General features: G+C 44.4%; 3 protein-coding genes across 4 annotated transcripts in view; 1 reads left to right on the top strand and 2 right to left on the bottom strand.

Moving 5' to 3' along the window:
- Positions 1–1,003: 1,003 nt before the first annotated feature.
- On the bottom strand, positions 1,004–14,251 carry LOC306744731 (immunoglobulin superfamily DCC subclass member 3-like; the record flags this gene model as incomplete). Its single annotated transcript, XM_079227413.1, has 14 exons — positions 1,004–1,084; positions 1,186–1,285; positions 1,364–1,487; positions 1,569–1,676; positions 2,360–2,548; positions 2,834–2,998; positions 3,081–3,331; positions 4,310–4,475; positions 7,333–7,491; positions 7,597–7,734; positions 8,205–8,335; positions 8,412–8,556; positions 9,157–9,462; positions 14,206–14,251. 14 exons carry the CDS (start codon positions 14,249–14,251, stop codon positions 1,004–1,006), a joined length of 2,109 nt encoding a protein of 702 aa, XP_079083539.1.
- Positions 14,252–15,173: 922 nt separating this feature from the next.
- Positions 15,174–22,491, top strand: polr3glb (RNA polymerase III subunit GL b). 2 transcript variants are annotated; one of them, XM_079227446.1, is made up of 8 exons: positions 15,174–15,367; positions 17,007–17,265; positions 18,783–18,912; positions 19,051–19,119; positions 20,200–20,250; positions 21,440–21,522; positions 21,691–21,780; positions 22,122–22,491. In XM_079227446.1, the coding sequence occupies exons 2-8, from the start codon at positions 17,146–17,148 to the stop codon at positions 22,206–22,208; spliced, it is 630 nt and encodes a 209-aa protein (XP_079083572.1). In that variant the 5' UTR covers positions 15,174–15,367; positions 17,007–17,145; the 3' UTR covers positions 22,209–22,491. The 2 variants fall into 2 exon arrangements, with proteins under 2 accessions (XP_079083572.1, XP_079083571.1); XM_079227445.1 differs by having other exon boundaries at positions 21,640–21,780.
- Positions 22,492–23,374: 883 nt separating this feature from the next.
- bnipl (BCL2 interacting protein like) overlaps positions 23,375–24,839 on the bottom strand; it is a 17,486-nt gene continuing 16,021 nt past the window's right edge. Inside the window, exon 10 of the mRNA XM_079227441.1 lies at positions 23,375–24,207. Coding sequence (XP_079083567.1) covers positions 24,183–24,207 — 25 coding nt within the window. The 3' untranslated portion in view covers positions 23,375–24,182. The remainder of the gene's footprint in view (positions 24,208–24,839) is intronic.

Below are 24,839 nucleotides of genomic sequence, written 5' to 3'. Positions count from 1 at the left end.
GTGTTTTCTCTCTTCCAGCTTCTCTTTGAGGACAACGATGGGCCGGCCCATCGTTGGAGGCATCAGGGTTCTGGGCGACGGTCCGACACAGGACATCGTCATTGGTACAAAAAGGTAGGCAAGTGGCTAAAAGGGCCCCAGAGGGGGCTTTTGGTTTTGAGGTAGGTTAGCTTGACTAGCATCAGGAGGCTAACGCTTGCCTGTATCTTAGGCGTTTGGCATTGAGCCTGAGGTAGCTCTCTTTGGAGTTCAAGAGTCTGGTGGAGGTCAGAGAAGGGGGGACTGTGGGCTTCCTCTACATCCTGACTTGAGGCAAAATCGGTGACAAACAAACACTAAAAGGTGAAAGTTGCGCAGAGGAGAGTCCTCCATAGTCGCCTGCTGACCAGAGTCCTCTCTGACTCTGGTCAGACTGGCGGAGGGCCTCGCCGTCTTGGGGTACTCGGCATCGACGGTGACAAACTCAAAACTGAAGGAAAAAGGTTTTGGTTTCAACAGGAAGCATCCGGGACGCCACAAGGGTGACGTCAGCATCTGATACCACACGGGAACGGTTTATATCTCATAGTTTTGTACTTGAGGTTCTGTAAAGTACTTTGAGGTTCTGTAAAGTACTTTGAGGTTCTGTAAAGTACCTTGAGGTTCTGTAAAGTACTTTGAGGTTCTGTAAAGTACCTTGAGGTTCTGTAAAGTATCTTGAGGTGCTGTAAGGTATCTTGAGGTTCTGTAAAGTACCTTGAGGGGATGTAAGGTATCTTGAGGTTCTGTAAGGTATCTTGAGGTTCTGTAAAGTACCTTGAGGTTCTGTAAAGTATTTGGTGAAGTATTGTGTTCCCTCGTGGTATCAGATGCTCGCTGGAAGTTCCTCAGACAGACTCATAATCTCTCATCTCAATAATCAAAAGATAAACTCTAATCTCAGTCATTCCTAAAGGCTGAAGTGGCTCTAAGGCTGTCAGGAGGAGGAGGAGGAGGAGGAGGAGGAAGAGGAGGAGGAGGTGCTTTATCCGGTGCCTATGCCGGGCTGGACGGGTGGAGTCGGTTTAACCATGACCATCACTGGAGGAGGGGCGGAGTCACGTCTCTGTGGGCGGAGCAGACATGATGATGTCATGTGGACCAAACTACCAAGATAAGAGCCTGTGTGTGTGTGTGTGTGTGTGTGTGTGTGTGTGTGTGTGTTACCTGGCTCAGCTCGATGCTCTCAGGTGTTTGACCTTTAGTACCTCTGACGCCATTCACGGTGGGCGGAGTCTCCCAGTTCGCTGACTTCCTGCAGAAGAAACTGAATCCAGATCAGTAAGGATGATGATGATGATGATGGTGGTGATGATGATGGTGGTGATGATGATGAAGGTCTCACCTGCGTCTGTACCCCAGCAGGACCAGCAGCAGGCAGCATAGGATGCATGCAAGGCCGCTGTGAACTCCGATCAGCAGCGTGGACGACGAGCCGCGAGTCTGGTCGCAGTTACAGCTGGGACCGGCTGGTGGAGACGACAATGTTAAACTGGTTGCACTGGTTTCAGGGGTCACAGAGAGGTTAGAGGTCGTGTTGAGGCTCCTACCTGCTGCAGGGTTTCCTCCCTCGGCCAGAGACACCAGGCGTCGGTTGGCCGGACCGTCTCCGTTCCCGTTGAACGCCACCAGCCGGATCTCGTAAACTGCTGCTGGCTCTGCAAGACGTAAACAAACAAGTTAAACAGGCTAACGACTAGCTTAGCATAAACACTGGAAGCAGCTAGCTCAAAACGTTAGTGTGTCCAGAATTATGTTTATTGGGAACGATGTTGATACAGCTACTTGTTCAATGTGAAGCTCGTTAGTTAGTTATTTCAAGATGGCCGCTTCACTGTTGGCATCGTCATACACTTTAGGAAGTTAGCCACTGATACTAAATAATTAGAAGAAGCAACTGTTGGTTTAGCTTGTTGATGCTTCTGTTGATCCTTTGTTGATCTACATTAATTCATGTTCGTCATTGCAGTGGCATTGTATCACATGTTTAGCATAGCTTAGCACACAAACTGGAAGCAGTAAAAATTGCTCGTATTCACCAGCGTTTACGTGTGATGTTGCGTTAGCTGCAGGCCAACGTTTTAAAGCTCACTTAGAAGCAGAGATGCTAGTTTCAGTAAAACTAGCATATTTTTTAACTATTTATTGAACTGTTAGCGAAACACAGGTAGCATTGGAGCTATTTGTTTGTTTGTTTGTTGCAGCGTCTCTAAAGTCCTGAATGGATCTGTTTACTAAACCAGCTGACTGCAGGACTGGTTTGTTAACTAACTGGTTAGTAACAAGTTAACTAACCGGCTGGATAACCAGCTGTAATTGTTGTACTGTTCCTTTAACTGACCCAGGTGGGAGATGGTGTGGGTGTTGATGTGTCCTGGGAAGGTCTCCAGCCCTTGCACTTCTGGGTTGGAAACCCCATGGTACTCCAGTCTGAAGCCCTCCAGCTTCCCTGGCTTACTGGGAAGCTCCCAGTACACCTGCATGGCCGTCTGGTTCAGGACCTTTGTGAAGAAACTGGGAGAACTGGGAACTGTGGGACAGATGGAGACAGACTGTGGTTACATGAGGAACAATATTGGACATAATCAAAGTGTTTAAAGTGGACAGAATAAAGTGTTGAAGGTGGACAGTGTTTAAGGTGGACAGTATTTAAGGTGGACAGTGTTTAAGGTGGACAGTATTTAAGGTGGACAGTGTTTAAGGTGGACAGTGCTTAAGGTGGACAGTATTTAAGGTGGACAGTGTTTAAGGTGGACAGAATAAAGTGTTTAAGGTTGACAGTGTTTAAGGTGGACTGTGTTTAAGGTGGACGTACCGCCCCCATGTGTGGTAGCAGTGATGGTGCTGGACTGCTGGCTCCCTCCCAGAGCAGAGTAGGCCTTCAGGTAGACGGAGTAGGTGGTGGCGGCTTCCAGGTTGATGAACTCGTGACTGAAGGTGGTCTTACTGACGGCCTCCTGCAGCTCGGCACTGTCTGGCTCTGAGGAGGTCAGAGGTCAGGGGTTAGAAGGAACAACAAAACCAGCAGTCCAGTTGAAGCTGAGCTCCCGTCAGTCCCTCACCTCCCAGGCGTCTGATGTGCAGGACGTAGCCGATGATCTGCTGGCTGACGAGCTCCGCCGGCTGGTCCCAGACCAGCTGCAGGCTGCTGGAGCTGAGGGCCGAGGCCCGCAGGCCTCCGGGGGCCCCGGGCAGCTCGGGCCCCTGGACGATGGCCAGACGGGCGCTGGCCTGGTTGGTGCCGGCGCTGTTCTCTGCGATGCACTGATAGATGGCCTCGTCCTGGGGGGCGATCCGGGTAATGGCCAGAGTCCTGCACGCAGAGCAGGATTCTCTCAGTTACTGGTCTCTAGTCCAGTATGATACTGGTCTCTAGTCCAGTATGATACTGGTCTGTAGTCCAGTATCATACTGGTCTGTAGTCCAGTATGATACTGGTCTGTAGTCCAGTATCATACTGGTCTGTAGTCCAGTATGATACTGGTCTGTAATCCAGTATGATACTGGTCTGTAGTCCAGTATGATACTGGACTACAGACCAGTATCATACTGGTCTCTAGTCCAGTATGATACTGGTCTGTAGTCCAGTATCATACTGGTCTCTAGTCCAGTATGATACTGGTCTCTAGTCCAGTATGATACTGGTCTCTAGTCCAGTATCATACTGGTCTGTAGTCCAGTATCATACTGGTCTGTAGTCCAGTATCATACTGGATTACAGAGCAGTATGGTACTGGTCTGTAGTCCTGGTCTGTAGTCCAGTATGATACTGGTCTGTAGTCCAGTATGATACTGGTCTGTAGTCCAGTATGGTCCTGGTCTGTAGTCCTGGTCTGTAGTCCTGGTCCTGGTCTGGTCTTGGTCTGGTCCTGGTCTATAGTCCTGGTCCTGGTCTGTAGTCCTGGTCTGTAGTCCTGGTCTGTAGTCCTGGTCCTGGTCTGGTCCTGGTCTGTAGTCCTGGTCCTGGTCTGGTCTGGTCCTGGTCTATAGTCCTGGTCTGTAGTCCTGGTCTGTAGTCCTGGTCCTGGTCTGGTCCTGGTCTGTAGTCCTGGTCCTGGTCTGGTCTATAGTCCTGGTCCTGGTCTGTAGTCCTGGTCGTGGTCTGTTCCTGGTCTGGTCTGGTCCTGGTCTGGTCTATAGTCCTGGTCCTGGTCTGGTCCTGGTCTGTAGTCCTGGTACTGGTCTGGTCCTGGTCTGGTCTATAGTCCTGGTCCTGGTCTGTAGTCCTGGTCCTGGTCTGGTCTATAGTCCTGGTCCTGGTCTGTAGTCCTGGTCCTGGTCTGGTCCTCACGTGTTCCCGGTGGTGAGCTTCACGTTGCCGCTGGCCGTCAGCAGCTTCCCGTTCTTCAACCAGATAAGATGCGGCTCTGGAGCGCCGGCCGCCGAGCAGCTGAACACTGCACTGCCCCCTGCTGGTCTGGAGAGGGACTGAGGCCACTGCACGAACTCTGGAGGAGCTGAGACACACATCACATTCACCATCATTATCGTCACCATCATCATCATCATCATCATCATCATCACCATCACCACCATCATCATCATCATTACCATCATCATCATCACCATCATCATCGTCACCATCATCATCACCATCACCACCATCATCACCATCATCACCATCGTCACCATCATCATCACCATCACCACCATCATCACCATCATCATCATCATCATCATCATCATCATCATCATCATCGCATTAACTGGAGGAGTAGTAATACTACCAGTCAAGAAGAACAAGAAGAAGAACAAGAAGAAGAAGAGGAAGAAGAAGAAGAAGAAGAAGAAGAAGAAAAAGAAGAAGCTCTGACTCTTGTTTGCGTTGAACTTGAATGTCTTTGTGTTTGATCCACTCTGACCTCTGACCCCGCCCCCTCCCTGACCCCGCCCCCTCTCACTAGACAGACAGGTGCTGTCTCGCCTCCGGCGGTCCGTCTCCACGGTAACAGAGAGACCATCCACACACATGTCCCCACTCTGCTTCAGGGTCAGAGGTCACGAGACGTTCACACACTCAAGTTCAAGAGCACACCGGCTGCTGGCTCCTGATTGGCTGAGCACACACTCAGTCCTGCCTCATTTGCATAAAGTCAAATAAAACAAACCTGTAATTCTACTTTTGAACAATAAAGTTTTAATAAGAAATAATGTTTACTTCATTCTCTGGATATTTATTCATTTGTATTATATGAAATACATATGATTCATGTAATATGTTTCTGCCTCTTTATTTAGCTAAAATAAACAGTTATAGTTATAATAAACAGTTATTATTATTATTATTATTATAAGATTAAAACGTTTATTCAACCCTCAGTTTTAGTTTCCAGATTTAGATTAACGTTGATTTTATTATATTGATCACTTATAGTCAGAGATTAAATTATATTATATATTATACTATAATAAGGAGCTTTTAAAACATCCAGAACATTTAACTATTCTAAATATTAACTATTCTAAACATTTAACTATTCTAAATATGAACTATTCCTAAAAATGTAACTATTTCTAAATATTTAAATAATCCTAAATATTTAAATACTCATACATATTTATAAATATTTGTGCGACAGACGGAGCTTCAGAGTGAATAAAGTCCTCATTGTGAAGTGGAACTCTTCACATGCTAATACGTATTCTAATGAAGTGTGGGAACACACACACACACACACACACACACACACACACACACAATGAGCCTGGGACCTCTGACCCCACCCCACTCTGTCTCCTCAGGAGACGAATGTAATGCACCCAGAATCAGAGTCTCTGTTTGCAACTTGATATGTAATCAATACGTTCTGATGATCAGTTATTGATTCAGTTCTTCTTCTGCTTGACTCATTATGGCTCTCAGCTGAGCGCTGAAGATCTGCACCTTCAAACAGTTCATGAAGATCATAAAGGTTCTCAAAGGTTCTTACAGGTTCTTAAAGGTTCCTATAGGTTCTTAAAGGTTCCTAAAGGTTCTCAAAGGTTCTTAAAGGTTCCTAAAGGTTCTTAAAGGTTCCTAAAGGTTCTCAAAGGTTCTTAAAGGTTCTTAAAGGTTCCTAAAGGTTCTTAAAGGTTCCTAAAGGTTCTCAAAGGTTCTTAAAGGTTCCTAAAGGTTCTAAAAGGTTCCTATAGGTTCTTAAAGGTTCCTAAAGGTTCTAAAAGGTTCCTATAGGTTCTTAAAGGTTCCTAAAGGTTCTTAAAGGTTCTTAAAGGTTCCTAAAGGTTCTAAAAGGTTCCTAAAGGTTCTTAAAGGTTCCTAAAGGTTCTAAAAGGTTCCTATAGGTTCTTAAAGGTTCCTAAAGGTTCTTAAAGGTTCCTAAAGGTTCTAAAAGGTTCCTATAGGTTCTTAAAGGTTCCTAAAGGTTCTTAAAGGTTCTTAAAGGTTCCTAAAGGTTCTAAAAGGTTCCTATAGGTTCTTAAAGGTTCCTAAAGGTTCTAAAAGGTTCCTATAGGTTCTTAAAGGTTCCTAAAGGTTCTCAAAGGTTCTTAAAGGTTCCTAAAGGTTCTAAAAGGTTCCTATAGGTTCTTAAAGGTTCCTAAAGGTTCTCAAAGGTTCCTAAAGGTTCCTAAAGGTTCTCAAAGGTTCCTAAAGGTTCTTAAAGGTTCCTAAAGGTTCTCAAATGTTCCTAAAAGTTCTCAAAGGTTCCTAAAGGTTCTTAAAGGTTCCTAAAGGTTCTCAAAGGTTCCTAAAGGTTCTTAAAGGTTCCTAAAGGTTCTCAAATGTTCCTAAAAGTTCTCAAAGGTTCCTAAAGGTTCTTAAAGGTTCCTAAAGGTTCTCAAAGGTTCTCAAAGGTTCCTAAAGGTTCTCAAAGGTTCTCAAAGGTTCTCAAAGGTTCCTAAAGGTTCTTAAAGGTTCTCAAAGGTTCCTAAAGGTTCTTAAAGGTTCTCAAAGGTTGGTTCTGGTTTCTGGAGCCTGAAGCTATTATTATTATTATTATTATTATTATTGATATTCATCTTATTGTTGTCAGCAGCTGCAACATTATGACATTATTTGTCTCCTCTCTGCTGGTTACTGAGGTCAGAGGTCAGAGGGGGGAGGAGCAAACTCAGCCTGATGATGTCACACACACACACACATACACACACACTTCATGTGTGTTTACACACACGATGAGTTCAAGTGTATCCGTCAGTCGGCTGCTGGTAAACAGGAAGTGCTTCACAATAAGAGCTCACTGATTGGCATGTGATACATGAAGTATCATGAAGTATTATGTACTATTACAAAGTAGTATGAGGTGTTATTAAGTATTTTGTAGTATGATGAAGTATTATGAAGTACCATGCAGTACTAGGAGGTAGTACTTGTACCTTGTACTACGAGGCGTCCCACTGCCGTTCTTCTGGTTCTACTTCCTGGTCGGTTTGCTGAACAAACGTAAACCCCAGAATGCTTCAGCGCGGCGTCAGAGATCATCAGGTTCCCCGTCCCCAACACCTGGATGCCCTCCACCCCGATGGAGCGGCCGTCTGGAAGCACAGCCGGTCAATAGCTGATCAATAGCTGATCAATAGCTGATCAATAGCTGAATAATAACTGAATAATAACTGATCAATAGCTGGTGTTTTGGTTACCAAGGCGACTCCAGGAGACGATGGGCCGGGGGTTTCCCGTGGCGATGCATTCCAAGATGGCCGTCTGGTGGACGTTGATGGTGAGGTTCTGAGGACCGGACAGGATGACGGGTTCTCTGTAGGTCCTGGACCCTGCAACTGGACCGGAACCAGAACCAGAGGAGCGTTACTATGCCCTGAGCTTGGTCTTTTAGACAGGGATTTTTGTGCCCTGAGTTTGGTCTTTGAGATAGGTCTTTCTTTGCCCTGAGCTTGGTCTTTTAGACAGGGATTTTTGTGCCCTGAGTTTGGTCTTTAAGGTACGTCTTTCTTGCCCTGAGCTTGGTCTTTTAGACAGGGATTTTTGTGCCCTGAGTTTGGTCTTTGAGATAGGTCTTTCTTTGCCCTGAGCTTGGTCTTTAAGGTAGGTCTTTCTTGCCCTGAGCTTGGTCTTTAAGGTAGGTCTTTCTTTGCCCTGAGCTTGGTCTTTTAGTTAGGTCTTTCTTTGCCCTGATCTTGGTCTTTCAGTTAGGTTTTTCTTTGCCCTGAGCTTGGTCTTTCAGGAAGGTCTTTCTTTGCCCTGAGCTTGGTCTTTGAGAAATTCTTTTTTGCCCTCAGTTTGGTCTTACCGGTGACAGACAGCTGGGCCTCGTGGCTGTATCGAGTGTTGGCGATGTTGGAGGCGACGCAGCGGAACAAACCGCTGTCGGTCCTTCGGACGCCGGTGACCTGCAGCACGCCGTGAGGCAGCAGGGTGTACCTGCACAGGAAGTACACACTCATGAAGTACATGCTAGTCATACCTTGAGTACATACTAATACATGTACACACATACCTGGGGTCCTCTGTGCTCAGTGGGCGTCGGTCTCTCTGCCAGGTGATGTTGGCTTCTGGGATTCCATTTACCTGACAGGTGAGTCTGGCCACGCCCCCTTCATCCACCACAACAGACTCGGGGTGAGACAGGAACTTAGGGAGGGCTGGGGGGATAGGTAACATATCAGTAACATATCAGTAACATGTCAGTAACACGTCAGTAACACGTCAGTAACACGTGACTCACACGCCAGCTGCACGCGGGCCTTGTATTGATTAAACGTCAGTAACACGTCAGTAACACGTGACTCACACGGCAGCTGCACGCGGGCCTTGTATTGATTGCACGTCAGTAACACGTCAGTAACACGTGACTCACACGCCAGCTGCACGCGGGCCTTGTATTGATTACACGTCAGTAACACGTCAGTAACACGTGACTCACACGCCAGCTGCACGCGGGCCTTGTATTGATTACACGTCAGTAACATGTGACTCACACGCCAGCTGCACGCGGGCCTTGTATTGATTACACGTCAGTAACACGTCAGTAACACGTGACTCACACGCCAGCTGCACGCGGGCCTTGTATTGATTACACGTCAGTAACACGTCAGTAACACGTGACTCACACGCCAGCTGCACGCGGGCCTTGTATTGATTACACGTCAGTAACACGTCAGTAACACGTGACTCACACGCCAGCTGCACGCGGGCCTTGTATTGATTACACGTCAGTAACACGTCAGTAACACGTGACTCACACGCCAGCTGCACGCGGGCCTTGCGGCTGACCAGCATGCCGTGTTGGTTCTGGGCGGCACACTCGTATTCTCCGGCGTCCGTCTCGTCTCCGCCTCGTCTGTTGGAGACGTTTCTGATGAGCAGCGTTCCGTTGCCGAGCAACGACGCCTTGACGCCGGTCGCCACGGGGACGCCGTTCCGTCTCCAGGTGATGGAGATTGGCCCCTCCCCCTCCACCTGGCAGTCCAGCGTCAGGGGGCGGTCCCTCGCCGCGATGACATCACCGGGCTCTTTGAGGAAAGCCAGCTCCGAGGCCCCGCCCACACCTGAGAGGAGGAGCTTGAGCTTTTATTCAATACAACTTTATTGTTGATTTATTCGTGACAGACAGGTGAGTTCTGACCAGTAGAGAGAAGAACTGAAGTCAACAATCAAATGAATCAATCAACACATTAATACAAATGAATACCTTATGATTAATAAATCATCAGACTGAATTAAATCAGTCAGCAGTGAGATTATGATCAACTGTTTAACAGCGTTACGTATTAATTCATAATTAGAAGTAAGATTTTATTTGTGTATTTATTGTTATTTATTTATTAACTTAAATGTGTTGAACTCTGATAACTTAATTAATGTTAAAACAACTCAAATAAGAAACAGGAAGTACTCACTGGGTGATGATGATGATGATGAGGATGATGATGATGATGATGATGATGATGATGATGATGATGATCAATATCACAAATTCATTCATCTAACTATCAAAATAAAAGCCTCAAAAACATTCAAATAAAAGCGAGTCTGTCGGATGTTTCTTGTATTTATTTGATAGATATGTTTATATATTGTTTTCACATATAAATCTATTTTTGTTTTAAATCTTCATCTTAATTCTTAAAAAAATATTACAAATACTAAAATAAACTCAATTAATGCAAGTGGATATGTGTGTGTGTGTGTGTGTGTGTGTGTGTGTGTGTGTGTGTGTGTGTGTGTGTGTGTGTGTGTGTGTGTGTCTGTGTGTGTGTGTGTCTGTGTGTGTGTGTGTGTGTCTGTGTGTGTCTGTGAGTGTGTGTGTGTGTGTGTCTGTGTGTGTGCGTGTGTGTGTGTGTGTGTCTGTGTGTGTGTGTGTGCGTGTGTGTGTGCGTGTGTGTGTGTGTGTGTGTGTGTGTGTGTGTGTGCGTGTGTGTGTGTGTGTGTGCGTGTGTGTGTGCGTGTGTGTGTGTGTGTGTGTGTGTGTGTGTGTGTGCGTGTGTGTGTGTGCGTGTGTGTGTGTGAGAGAGTTGAAGGTCAGAAGGTGGGATCGTAAGAATAAGCATATGTTTATTACAATATTATCTGCCACTGCAAGTATTTAACAGGCAGTTGTTGATGTTGGGTTTTGGTTGCTTTTATAATTTTCTTTTCTGTTTGTGTATCAAATTGCCTTGTTGTTGTTTTGGGAAAGGGAGGCGAGGGGAGGGGGCTGTGATCCTTTCACTCCTTATTTGTGAGGTCTATTGTACATTAAGTCTTGTTTTGTGATTTCTACAAATAAATCATATATAAAAAAAGAAATGTAAATAAAATGTTTGCTGATAGAGTAAACCATTAAGAGTCTGATCTTCAGTAATCTGGAGGTCAGTGAACGCACTGCTACGCTTCTCAATTTGAACTTGGTTTGAGGTGACTTTCCCAGACCCACCCCTCCCCCCCCCCCTCATCATTCAGATGACCCCCCCCCCCCCCCCCCCCGTCACAGTCCGGTCCTTCCTCTAGTTCTGGTCCCAGCTGCTCTTTCAGATGAAGATGTGAGGCAGCCGGACTCACCGTGACGTCTGGTCCCCCCAAGCCCCCCAACCCCCAACCCCCCAACCCCCCAACCCCCAACCCTCTATATGGATGAATGACAACAATAAAGACAACAAAGTGTGAAGCCAGACACAACAGCCTCTAGACCTCTAGACCTCTAGAGTAATGGTGTCTCACTGGTTCCCCGGCTCACATCAGCTCCATGTCGTACCTGTAACTCTGTAAAGGAACTAACATGTTAAATAACTGTCTTTGTATTTGATTCTTGTTTATTCAAGTGTAAACATATTGTATACGCATTTATATAAATGTAAGAATATATGTGAGCAAATGCAAGATAAAGACCTGCTTCACATAAGAGAATAACAAGATAAAGACCAAACGCCGTTATTATATTTACTTTGTTCAGAGCTTTTGTCCCAGTTCAGAAAGACATAACTCTGGTCCAACACATAACTGAGCTAATAAGAACATGTGGTCTGGACCACTGGTTCCACTGGTCTGGACTACTGGTTCCACTGGTTCCACTGGTTCCACTGGTCTGGACTACTGGTTCCACTGGTTCCACTGGTTCCACTGGTCTGGACTACTGGTTCCACTGGTTCCACTGGTCTGGCTGCTGACCCACTTTACTGAGAGTACTCACTGAACTATGACAGCGCTGCTCTACGGAACATTCAGTGTCCTGAGCACATGGCACAGCTCCTGTCTTCCTCTGTTGCTCTGCTTCAGCCTGCAGCGCCTGAAGCTGGTTTTAAGGAGAGCTCTTATCCAATCAGATTTCACCTCTGTGTCTCTATGGAAGCAGAGCGCTTCTAGCTGGTCTTTACAGATTAAAGTACATGAGACGTTGTCGTGATGTCATAGTCTTCAACCAATCAGATCTTTAGTTTGACATGCTGGGCGTGTTCTTTGACGTGCGGCGCCTGCGAGGTGGCGTCAGCACTAACATGCGCTGTGATTGGTCAGAGGGCGAGCGTGACTTCTGTCAACAGAACGCTAGCTAGCTGCTAGCATGACTCAGTAGTGGCAGAAGAGTTCAGGCTGAAACATAAGAGAAGTTATGACATGTTTAGAGTTGCTGATGCCTGCGTCGGGCGTTGAGCCGGCCCTGGTCCCGCAACCCGGGAGCTAGCTGCTGCAGCTAACGCTGACAACACTTTTTATATTCGTACTGAAGTTTCAGTTTTGTTTACTTGAGCTCAAATAGCGGCAGCAGCTGCTACTCGTGCCGCGGCGAGTCTCACCTGCTACGGTGCCACCCAGCTTGGTTAGCGCCAGAGAGGCTAGCACCAAAGAGGCTAGCACCAGAGAGGCTAGCACCAGAGAGGTTAGCGCCAGAGAGGCTAGCACCAGAGAGGCTAGCGCCAGAGAGGCTAGCACCAGAGAGGTTAGAACCAGAGAGGCTAGCACCAGAGAGGCTAGCACCAGAGAGGTTAGTGCCAGAGAGGCTAGCACCAGAGAGGCTAGCACCAGAGAGGCTAGCCAGTGGAGGTGGTGGGGTCTGAGCTGCTTTAAGTCAACGATGAACTGAGAAATAAAGTAAAATGAGGAGGACACAAGTTCACAAGGACACAAGTTCACAAGGACACAAGGACACAAGGACACAAGTTCACAAGGACACAAGTTCACAAGGACACAAGGACACAAGGACACAAGGAGATGAGCTGACTCTCAGACTTCAGGTTTTGTGAGAACTGGTCTGTCGTGTTTCTGACTGCAGGTTCAGGATTAAATCCGCCTCCCATCTGGATCCTCATTATACCAGAAAAGAGAGCAGACAGTCCACCCCCCACACCCCCACCAGACCTGACCCCCCACACCCCCACCAGACCTGACCCCCCACACCCCCACCAGACCTGACCCCCCACACCCCCACCAGACCTGACCCCCCACACCCCCACCAGACCTGACCCCCCACACCCCCACCAGACCTGACCCCCCACACCCCCACCAGACCTGACCCCCCACACCCCCACCAGACCTGACCCCCCACACTCCCACCAGACCTGACCCCCAAATCCCCTAAAACCTCCTCCTCCTCTGCAGACGGTGACCTCAGTCCTGCAGGTCATGAGAGTCTGAGAGTCTACGCTCAGGTCTGAAGCTCTGCCCCCAGGACCCCCCCCCCCCCCACACACACACACACACACACACACACACACACACACACACACACACACAACCCCCTCTTTAAGTTGCCGTTTTGTCGAACGCCAGAATCTGACCATGAACTTCATGTGTTTCATCAACGACCTCAAAACACAAATATATATACAGTATTTATATATACATATATATATCTGTGTGAAAATGATGATGATGATGATGATGATGATGATGAATAACAAAAATAAACTCATGAAAACAAAACAAATAATGAATAAAATAATTCAGAGCAGCTTCAAAATTTGTCCACACGAATACTAATTAATTGACATATTCAAATGTGTTTATTTAATATAATAATGCTTTCTCCTGTTTTTATTATCGATGTGAACGCTGAGAAATTATTTTAAATGACACACACATCAGACTTAAATATATATGTATATATATACATATATATATTTAAGTCTGATGTGTGTGTCATTTAATATATATATATATATATATATATATATTTATATATATCTACATATATATATATATATATATATTTAAGTCTGATGTGTGTGTCATTTAATATATATATATATATATATATATATATATATATATATATATATATATATATGTGTATATATACATATATACACATATATATATATATATTTATATATATCTACATATATATATATATATTTAAGTCTGATGTGTGTGTCATTTAATATATATATATATATATATATATATATATATATATATATATATGTGTATATATACATATATACACATATATATATTGATATATATCTACATATATACAAATATATTTAGGTCTGATGTGTATGTGTCATTTAAAATATATATATGATATGTAATGCAAACATAAGTACATATGTAATATTGTTTATTATGCAGGAAACTGAGAGACTCTGACACATACATTTAATAAATATAGTTTTTTTTTGTCTTTGCCTCTATTTTGTCAAACAATAGTCAAAGTATGATCATGATTATTATTATGAATACTATTATGATATTTATTATTAGTATTAGTAACTTTACACTGAAATCATCTGTCTCTTTCTCCATAGGTAAATATATAAACATACATAAGTATATAAAACGTATACATTCCTGTATTTCTATGAAATATTTCAGACCTGAGCAGCAGAGTCCCATCAGCATCAGCATCATCATCTTCATCATATTCCTCTTCATCTTCATATTTCTTCAGTTTAAATCCAAATCCTCTGAAACAAAAACATCAGCAAACTCTTCTTCTTCCTTTTAATCCTGTGGAGTTTTTATTTCAATAAGAGAAGAAAATGAAATCCTTGTGGACCTGAGGACTGATTCACACTGGCCTCCCGGCCAGGGCGGGGGCGGGGCCAGCGGGAGGGGGCGGGGCGTTGACCCTGAGGTCACGTGATGGGGGAGGGGTCACAGCTGAGGATCTGCTCTGAGGCGATGCAATGCGACAACAAAGTACAACATGTACCTCTGAGATGTAGTACAAAGTACAACATGTACCTCTGAGATGTAGTACAAAGTACAACATGTACCTCTGAGATGTAGTATAAAGTACAACACAGGGCTCTCAAGTTTTTAATACAGGTAAGAGTGACATATCTCTCTCTCCCCCCCGGACGGAGGCGCGGCCGGGATTACAGATACAACAGATACGTTTTTCTGATTGGCTATTCGTGTAGCCCATTTCTTTTTTTTGATTGGCTGATGAGTCCAGGGAAGACGTGCTTGATTCCTCCATGGTGAGGGCAGCGCGACCAGGTCACGAGAAATACGATGTGTGGCGGGAGGGCGTGACTTAAGGCCGAAATGCGTGACAGTCACGCTCAATGCGTGACACTTGAGAGCCCTGTACAACATGTACCTCTGAGATGTAGTACAGTAATTTAGAATGAGTACTTTAACGTGTACAAGTACCTCGTACTTGGTAGGAACATAAGCAGTAACAACATGACGTCATGAACTGATCTCTGGTCAGTTGGGCTGTTCTTGTTTTTTTGTCCACCCTGTGTCACACACTGGGTGGCGGTAACGCGCCGAAACTAAACACCGTAGAAGAAGAAGCAGCAGCTGCAGCAGCAGCAGTAGAAGAAGAAAAAGAAGAAGAAAAAGAAAAAGCAGAAGAAGGAGGAGGAGGAAATGGCGCGCGGCTGGATGTAAACAAAGATGTCGGCCAGTCAGAATGATCAGTTTAAACTCTGCGGAGTCCGACACGACGAAGAAGAAGAAGAAGAAGAAGAAGAAGAAGAAGAAGAAGAAGAAGAAGGTTTCACTTCCGGAATATAAAGCCTGAAGGTCAGTTTCCACCGGACCGGACCAGAGATCTGGGACCAGGTTTTCAGGCTCTATGTGACTCCAGAGGACCCGGGTCCGCTTCAGAGACCGGGTGCAGGGACCGGGTGCAGGGACCGGGTCCAGAGACCGGGTGCAGGGACCGGGTGCAGGGACCGGGTCCAAAGACCGGGTCCAGGGACCGGGTCCAGGGACCGGGTGCAGGGACCGGGTCCAGAGACCGGGTCCAGAGACCGGGTCCAGAGACCGGGTCCAGAGAACCAGTTCGAGGCGGATTCCGGATCAAAGGTTCTCTGGATGTCAGAGACCAGTTTGTGGCTCTATGACGTCAAACATCACGCAGTTTATTGTATTATTATTAACAATATTATTATTATCAACAATATCATTATTATGTTTTTATATAATTAATCACATATTATTAACAATATTATTACTATCTACATTATTGTTTTAATAATAACATTATTATCAACATTATTATTATTAATAACATTATTGTTATTATTATCATAAACAATATCATTATTATTATCAACATTATTATTATTAACAATATTATTACTATCCACATTATTCAATCAATGAAACTTGTATTAGACTCCAGATAAAACTAAAGACATTAAATTTAATAAGTCGTGACTCATGGTCGTGAGTGAGCTGCAACACACCACAGTTATCAATGAGTCAAGCTTCTTCGTGGTGCCATGCCACGCCCCCTGGCTCCTCCCTCTGAGTATCCCCATGCCACGCCCCCTGGCTCCTCCCTCTGAGTATCCCCATGCCACGCCCCCTGGCTCCTCCCTCTGAGTATCCCCATGCCACGCCCCCTGGCTCCTCCCTCTGAGTATCCCCATGCCACGCCCCCTGGCTCCTCCCTCTGAGTATCCCCATGCCACGCCCCCTGGCTCCTCCCTCTGAGTATCCCCATGCCACGCCCCCTGGCTCCTCCCTCTGAGTATCCCCATGCCACGCTCCCTGGCTCCTCCCTCTGAGTATCCCCATGCCACGCCCCCTGGCTCCTCCCTCTCAGTATCCCCATGCCACGCCCCCTGGCTCCTCCCTCTGAGTATCCCCATGCCACGCTCCCTGGCTCCTCCCTCTGAGTATCCCCATGCCACGCCCCCTGGCTCCTCCCTCTGAGTATCCCCATGCCACGCCCCCTGGCTCCTCCCTCTCAGTATCCCCATGCCACGCCCCCTGGCTCCTCCCTCTGAGTATCCCCATGCCACGCTCCCTGGCTCCTCCCTCTGAGTATCCCCATGCCACGCCCCCTGGCTCCTCCCTCTGAGTATCCCCATGCCACGCCCCCTGGCTCCTCCCTCTGAGTATCCCCATGCCACGCCCCCTGGCTCCTCCCTCTGAGTATCCCCATGCCACGCCCCCTGGCTCCTCCCTCTCAGTATCCCCATGCCACGCCCCCTGGCTCCTCCCTCTCAGTATCCCCATGCCACGCCCCCTGGCTCCTCCCTCTCAGTACCCCCATGCCACGCTCCCTGGCTCCTCCCTCTCAGTACCCCCATGCCACGCCCCCTGGCTCCTCCCTCTCAGTACCCCCATGCTGGTCCTCTGTAGGAGGACTGTAGAGAGTTTAGTTTGTTCAAGTCTTGCTTTGCTCAGAATGTCTGTTTCTCTGTTTCAGTCAGGATCCAGATTCACCTCCAACCAGCTGCTGGTGCACTCTCACTCCACCCGGTCCGGTCTGACCCGGTCCGGTCTGACCCGGTCCGGTCTGACCCGGTCCAGTCTGACCCGGTCCAGTCTGACCCGGTCCCGGTGGGATGGCGGGTCGAGGAGGTGGGCGTGGTCGGAGGATGATGAGCTTCAGTGTGGAGGCAGTCGGCATCAACAGAGGAGAAAGTTTACCTCCAAGCATCCAGCAACCTACTGCTGTGTTTCCTGTGAGACACACACATATACAAACACACACATATACAAACACACACATATACAAACACACACATATACAAACACACACATATACAAACACACACATATACAAACACACACATATACAAACACACACATATACAAACACACACATGCACACACATATACAAACACACACATGCACACACATATACATGCACACACATATACAAACACACACATATACAAACACACACATATACAAACACACACATGCACACACATATACATGCACACACATATACAAACACACACATATACAAACACACACATGCACACACATATACAAACACACACATGCACACACATATACATGCACACACATATACAAACACACACATATACAAACACACACATATACAAACACACACATGCACACACATATACATGCACACACATATACAAACACACACATATACAAACACACACATGCACACACATATACAAACACACACATGCACACACATATACATGCACACACATATACAAACACACACATATACAAACACACACATATACAAACACACACATATACAAACACACACATATACAAACACACACATATACAAACACACACATGCACACACATATACAAACACACACATGCACACACATATACATGCACACACATATACATGCACACACATATACAAACACACACATATACAAACACACACATATACAAACACACACATGCACACACATATACATGCACACACATATACAAACACACACATATACAAACACACACATGCACACACATATACAAACACACACATGCACACACATATACATGCACACACATATACAAACACACACATATACAAACACACACATATACAAACACACACATGCACACACATATACAAACACACACATATACAAACACACACATATACAAACACACACATGCACAAACACACACATATACAAACACAGACATGCACACACATATACAAACACACACATATACAAACACACACATGCACACACATATACAAACACACACATATACAAACACACACACATATACAAACACACACATATACAAACACACACATATACAAACACACACATGCACACACACATACAAACACACACATATACAAACACACACACATATACAAACACACACACATATACAAACACACACATATACAAACACACACACATATACAAACACACACATATACAAACACACACATATACAAACACACACACATATACAAACACACACATATACAAACACACACATATACAAACACACACATATACAAACACACACATTTACAAACACACACATGCACACACATATACAAACACACACATATACAAACACACACATATACAAACACACACACATTAGTGATCTCATAAAAATGTCTGTCCTTTTTAAATTGAATCCCTGTGTTCAAAACTCCTCCTCGTCCTCCTCCTCCTCCTCCTCCTCCTCCTCCTCCTCCTCATCTTCCTTCTCCTGTGTGTTCAGGTGATGGAGCAGAAGCCCCTCCCCCTGACAGGTGGAGAGGAGGCGGAGTATCTGTTAGCTCTCAAACAGGAGTTCAGAGGAGCCATGAAGACTCTGCCCTACTTCATCCAGCCAGCGTCTGCACAGAGAGGTCAGAGGTCACATTCCCCACACAGCAGTTCCTGGATCAGATGATCAATCAGATGATCAATCAGATGATCAATCAGATGATCAATCAGCAGACATCTTTAGTTGAACGTTGGGTCTTCATCCTGTGTTTCCTGTCCAGATGTGGAGAGATACTCTGATAAATATCACAGCAGCGAGCAGACGGACGGACTGACGGGCTGGAATCCAGGTCAGACCCCGCTGATCAATAATCATGATCTCTACACCTGTCATCAATAATCATGATCTCTACACCTGTCATCAATAATTATGATCTCTACACCTGTCATCAATAATCATGATCTCTACACCTGTCATCAATAATCATGATCTCTACACCTGTCATCAATAATTATGATCTCTACACCTGTCATCAATAATTATGATCTCTACACCTGTCATCAATAATTATGATCTCTACACCTGTCATCAATAATCATGATCTCTACACCTGTCATCAATAATCATGATCTCTACACCTGTCATCAATAATTATGATCTCTACACCTGTCATCAATAATTATGATCTCTACACCTGTCATCAATAATTATGATCTCTACACCTGTCATCAATAATCATGATCTCTACACCTGTCATCAATAATCATGATCTCTACACCTGTCATCAATAATTATGATCTCTACACCTGTCATCAATAATCATGATCTCTACACCTGTCATCAATAATCATGATCTCTACACCTGTCATCAATAATTATGATCTCTACACCTGTCATCAATAATTATGATCTCTACACCTGTCATCAATAATCATGATCTCTACACCTGTCATCAATAATCATGATCTCTACACCTGTCATCAATAATCATGATCTCTACACCTGTCATCAATAATTATGATCTCTACACCTGTCATCAATAATCATGATCTCTACACCTGTCATCAATAATTATGATCTCTACACCTGTCATCAATAATCATGATCTCTACACCTGTCATCAATAATCATGATCTCTACACCTGTCATCAATAATCATGATCTCTACACCTGTCATCAATAATTATGATCTCTACACCTGTCATCAATAATCATGATCTCTACACCTGTCATCAATAATCATGATCTCTACACCTGTCATCAATAATCATGATCTCTATATATGTAATCAATAATCATGATCTCTATATATGTAATCAATAATCATGATCTCTATATATGTAATCAATAATCATGATCTCTATATATGTAATCAATAATTACGTTTCATGATTTCATATTTTATACAAAATACAATATTTTGTTTCAGACTGGAAAAGATTCCCAAAAGAGCTCAGAGTGAAAAAACCTTCCAGAGACGGTCAGTACACACAGTACACAGAGTACACACAGTACACACAGTACACACAGTACACACAGTACACAGAGTACACAGAGTACACACAGGACACAGAGTACACAGAGTACACAGAGTACACACAGGACACAGAGTACACAGAGTACACACAGTACACAGAGTACACAGAGTACACAGAGTACACACAGTACTCTCAGTACACACAGTACTCTCAGTACACACAGTACTCTCAGTACACACAGTACTCTCAGTACACACAGTACTCTCAGTACACACAGTACTCACAGTACTCTCAGTACTCTCAGTACTCTCAGTACACACAGTACTCACAGTACACACAGTACTCTCAGTACACACAGTACTCTCAGTACACACAGTACACACAGTACTCACAGTACTCTCAGTACACACAGTACTCACAGTACTCTCAGTACACACAGTACTCTCAGTACTCTCAGTACACACAGTACTCTCAGTACTCTCAGTACTCACAGTACACACAGTACTCACAGTACTCTCAGTACTCTCAGTACTCTCAGTACACACAGTACTCTCAGTACACACAGTACTCACAGTACTCTCAGTACACACAGTACTCTCAGTACACTCAGTACTCTCAGTACACACAGTACACACAGTACACACAGTACTCTCAGTACTCACAGTACTCACAGTACTCTCAGTACACACAGTACACACAGTACACACAGTACTCTCAGTACACACAGTACTCTCAGTACTCTCAGTACACACAGTACACACAGTACACTCAGTACTCACAGTACACACAGTACACACAGTACACACAGTACTCTCAGTACTCACAGTACTCACAGTACTCACAGTACTCTCAGTACACACAGTACTCTCAGTACACACAGTACTCTCAGTACTCTCAGTACTCTCAGTACACACAGTACACTCAGTACTCACAGTACTCTCAGTACACACAGTACTCTCAGTACTCTCAGTACTCTCAGTACACACAGTACTCTCAGTACTCTCAGTACACACAGTACTCTCAGTACTCTCAGTACTCTCAGTACACACAGTACACACAGTACACACAGTACACACAGTACTCTCAGTACTCTCAGTACTCTCAGTACTCTCAGTACACACAGTACACACAGTCCTCAGTCCTCTCGGTCCCCGGTGACGTGGGTCTCTTTGCCCCTCTCCGTGTCTTCAGGAGTCCCAGCAGCCGGCCGCCCTGACAGACTGCAGAAGAAGAAGAGCGTGAAGGAGAAAGAGGAGGTGCTGCTGAAGCTGGAGGTGAGACACCTGCTGGTCCCGTCCTCCAATCAGAGAGCAGCGCTCAACAACCAACCATTCCTCTCCATCAGAGACGTGAAACTTACATTTCCACCTTAACCCGGTTTTCTGTGTTAGACTCTGCAGAAGAAGGAGGAGCAGCAGAGCTCTGAGGAGGAGGAGGAGGAGGAGGAGGAGGAGGGGGAGGAGAAGAAGAAGAAGCAGGAGGAAGAGGAGGCTGAGGGAGAGGAGGAGTACGACGAGGAAGAGTTTGAGGAGGTGAGATCTTTTTATCATGAGTCAACGCAGTCCACCTTAACAAGTCTGCATCAACTCAGACGTCCACCTTAACAAGTCTGCATCAACTCAGACGTCCACCTTAACAAGTCTGCATCAACTCAGACGTCCACCTTAACAAGTCTGCATCAACTCAGACGTCCACCTTAACAAGTCTGCATCAACTCAGACGTCCACCTTAACAAGTCTGCATCAACTCAGACGTCCACCTTAACAAGTCTGCAACTCCTTCCACCTTAAGTCCGATACAATTGTATAATTGTGTTTATTAAAATATGAAGCCATGTTGATTGGGATTAATTCTCCCTGTTTTCTGTCTGCAGGGGACGGATTACATCATGTCCTACTTTGATAACGGAGAGGAGTTCGGAGGAGACAGCGACGAAAACGTGGACGAGGCTATTTACTGAAACACTGAACACACACACACACACACACACACACACCAGATTTGATCAGCAGCATTATGTCACTTTTTACAGCTGAAAGAAAAACGTCCAGCAACCGTTTTATAAACAGACGAGACTCAATGAATTGATTTATTATCTGATTGATTGAACATTCATTGAAAACGACTCATCAGCATTTATTCGTCCCAAGTTTTAAGAGAAAGATTTAATTGAAAAGTTTTTTAAGATTTTCTATCAACGTTTTATGTGTTTGATCTTCGTGAAGTTTGTTTGTTGGAAAATAAACTGCAGACAAGTTCATAATGTTATTTATTAAAGTGTGTTTATTTTATATATATATATATATATATATATATATATATATATATATATATATATATATATATATATATATATTTCTAAACCTTCATCTTCGTTTACCTGGTGGGTTCAAACAGGAAGTAAACTGGTTCAGAATAACAAAGCTAAACGCATCAACACAGGACGTAAATAAACCTGCCTTTGGAATCTGCTAATGTTAGCATGTCCAGCTAACTAGCTACAGTAGGGTTAGTCAGTCAAACTGACTAACCCTAACTAGTCAGATTAACTCGGAATGCTAACCCTAACTAACTGACTAGTTAGGGTTAGCATGCCGAGCTAGTTTGGCACTAGTTAGCATGCCCAGCTAACTAGCTAACTAGCTACAGTAGGGTAGTCAGTTAAACTGACTACTCTATTGTAGCTAACAAGCTACAGTAGGGTAGTCAGTTAAACTGACTACTCTATTCTAGCTAACTAGCTACAGTAGGGTAGTCAGTTAAACTGACTACTCTATTCTAGCTAACTAGCTACAGTATGGTTTGTCTGTTTAACTGACTACTCTATTCTAGCTAACAAGCTACAGTAGGGTAGTCAGTTAAACTGACTACTCTTCTAGCTAACTAGCTACAGTAGGGTAGTCAGTTAAACTGACTACTCTTCTAGCTAACTAGCTACAGTAGGGTAGTCAGTTAAACTGACTACTCTTCTAGCTAACTAGCTACAGTAGGGTAGTCTGTTTAACTGACTACCCTATTCTAGCTAACTAGCTACAGTAGGGTAGTCTGTTTAACTGACTACCCTATTCTAGCTAACTAGCTACAGTAGGGTAGTCAGTTAAACTGACCAGATGACTAAGCAGTAAACCATGTGACTATTTTCATATTTAATTAACTTTAGTGAACAGAAGAAATAATATCATGTTTCAGGACAATATGGATGCTGAGCATCTCAAAATGAAGATAGTAAGAGTCATAATAATATTAAATAAAATAAAAACAGCAGAGTTGAAGAAAGATTTTATAAAACAGAAAGAAAAGAACACAAATGTACAAAAAATGATGTGTCAACAGTTGATTAATACCCTTTTAATACATATGTTCCAGACGGATATGTGGAGTCCAAAAATCCCAATCAATTAATTTAGTTTAAAAAAAGCGTTGCTGGTTGTTCCTGCGTGTCACTCAGCAGGTAGAACACCTGTTCAGCTCAGCAGGTAGAACACCTGTTCAGCTCAGCAGGTAGAACACCTGTTCAGCTCAGCAGGTACAACACCTGTTCAGCTCAGCAGGTAGAACACCTGTTCAGCTCAGCAGGTAGAACACCTGTTCAGCTCAGCAGGTAGAACACCTGTTCAGCTCAGCAGGTAGAACACCTGTTCAGCTCAGCAGGTAGAACACCTGTTCAGCTCAGGCTTCAGCTGCGTCATCAAACTGTTCAAGTCCACCAACACAGACTCATCTGTTCCTTCTGCAGCAGCGGTTTTCTATTGATTACGTGATTGATTACCTCGTACGGGGCTACAGTCTTGATCAGAGCTCCATAGGTAGAAACCCGCTCTGATTTAATGACCGTATAATAAACCCAGAGTCTTTGTTCTGTACCGGCAGGAGGTCAAAGGTCATCAGGATGAGACGACCGCTGACCTTTTAGTAACCATCCAGTCTGTTATCGTCATCTGTTCAACGTCTCATCAAACCTGCAAGAAGAGAGAACGACAGTAGTCAGTAGAACTACAGTAGAGTAACAGTAGTAGAACTACAGTAGAGTAACAGTAGAGTAACAGTAGTAGAACTACAGTAGAGTAACAGTAGAACTACAGTAGAGTAACAGTAGTAGAACTACAGTAGAGTAACAGTAGAACTACAGTAGAGTAACAGTCAAACTACATTAGAGTCAGTAGAGACTACAGTATAGTAACAGTAGTAGAACTACAGTAGAGTAACAGTCGAACTACAATAGAGTCAGTAGAGACTACAGTAGAGTCAGTAGAGTAACAGTAGAACTACAGTAGAGTAACAGTCAAACTACAGTAGAGTCAGTAGAGACTACAGTAGAGTCAGTAGAGTAACAGTAGAACTACAGTAGAGTAACAGTCAAACTACAGTAGAGTCAGTAGAGACTACAGTAGAGTCAGTAGAACTACAGTAGAACTACAATAGAACTACAATAGTCAGTAGAACTACAGTAGAGTAACAGTAGTAGAACTACAGTAGAGTAACAGTAGAACTACAGTAGTAGAACTACAGTAGAGTAGCAGTAGAACTACAGTAGAGTAACAGTCAAACTACATTAGAGTCAGTAGAGACTACAGTATAGTAACAGTAGTAG

The sequence above is a fragment of the Taurulus bubalis genome (assembly GCF_910589615.1).
Source record: "Taurulus bubalis genome assembly, chromosome: 12".
NCBI classification, from domain to species: Eukaryota; Metazoa; Chordata; class Actinopteri; order Perciformes; family Cottidae; genus Taurulus; species Taurulus bubalis.
Note: the sequence above shows the minus strand (reverse complement) of the source record. Positions and strands in the feature narration are given on the sequence as shown.

What these genes read in the sequence shown, in the direction of transcription:
- polr3glb (XM_079227445.1), top strand. Translation starts at nt 17,146, where the DNA reads ATGGCGGGTCGAGGAGGTGGGCGTGGTCGGAGGATGATGAGCTTCAGT. An exon ending in GAAAAAACCTTCCAGAGACG is followed by an intron (nt 20,251 to 21,439) that starts GTCAGTACACAC and finishes CCGTGTCTTCAG; the next exon opens with GAGTCCCAGCAGCCGGCCGC. An exon ending in ACGAGGAAGAGTTTGAGGAG is followed by an intron (nt 21,781 to 22,121) that starts GTGAGATCTTTT and finishes TTCTGTCTGCAG; the next exon opens with GGGACGGATTACATCATGTC.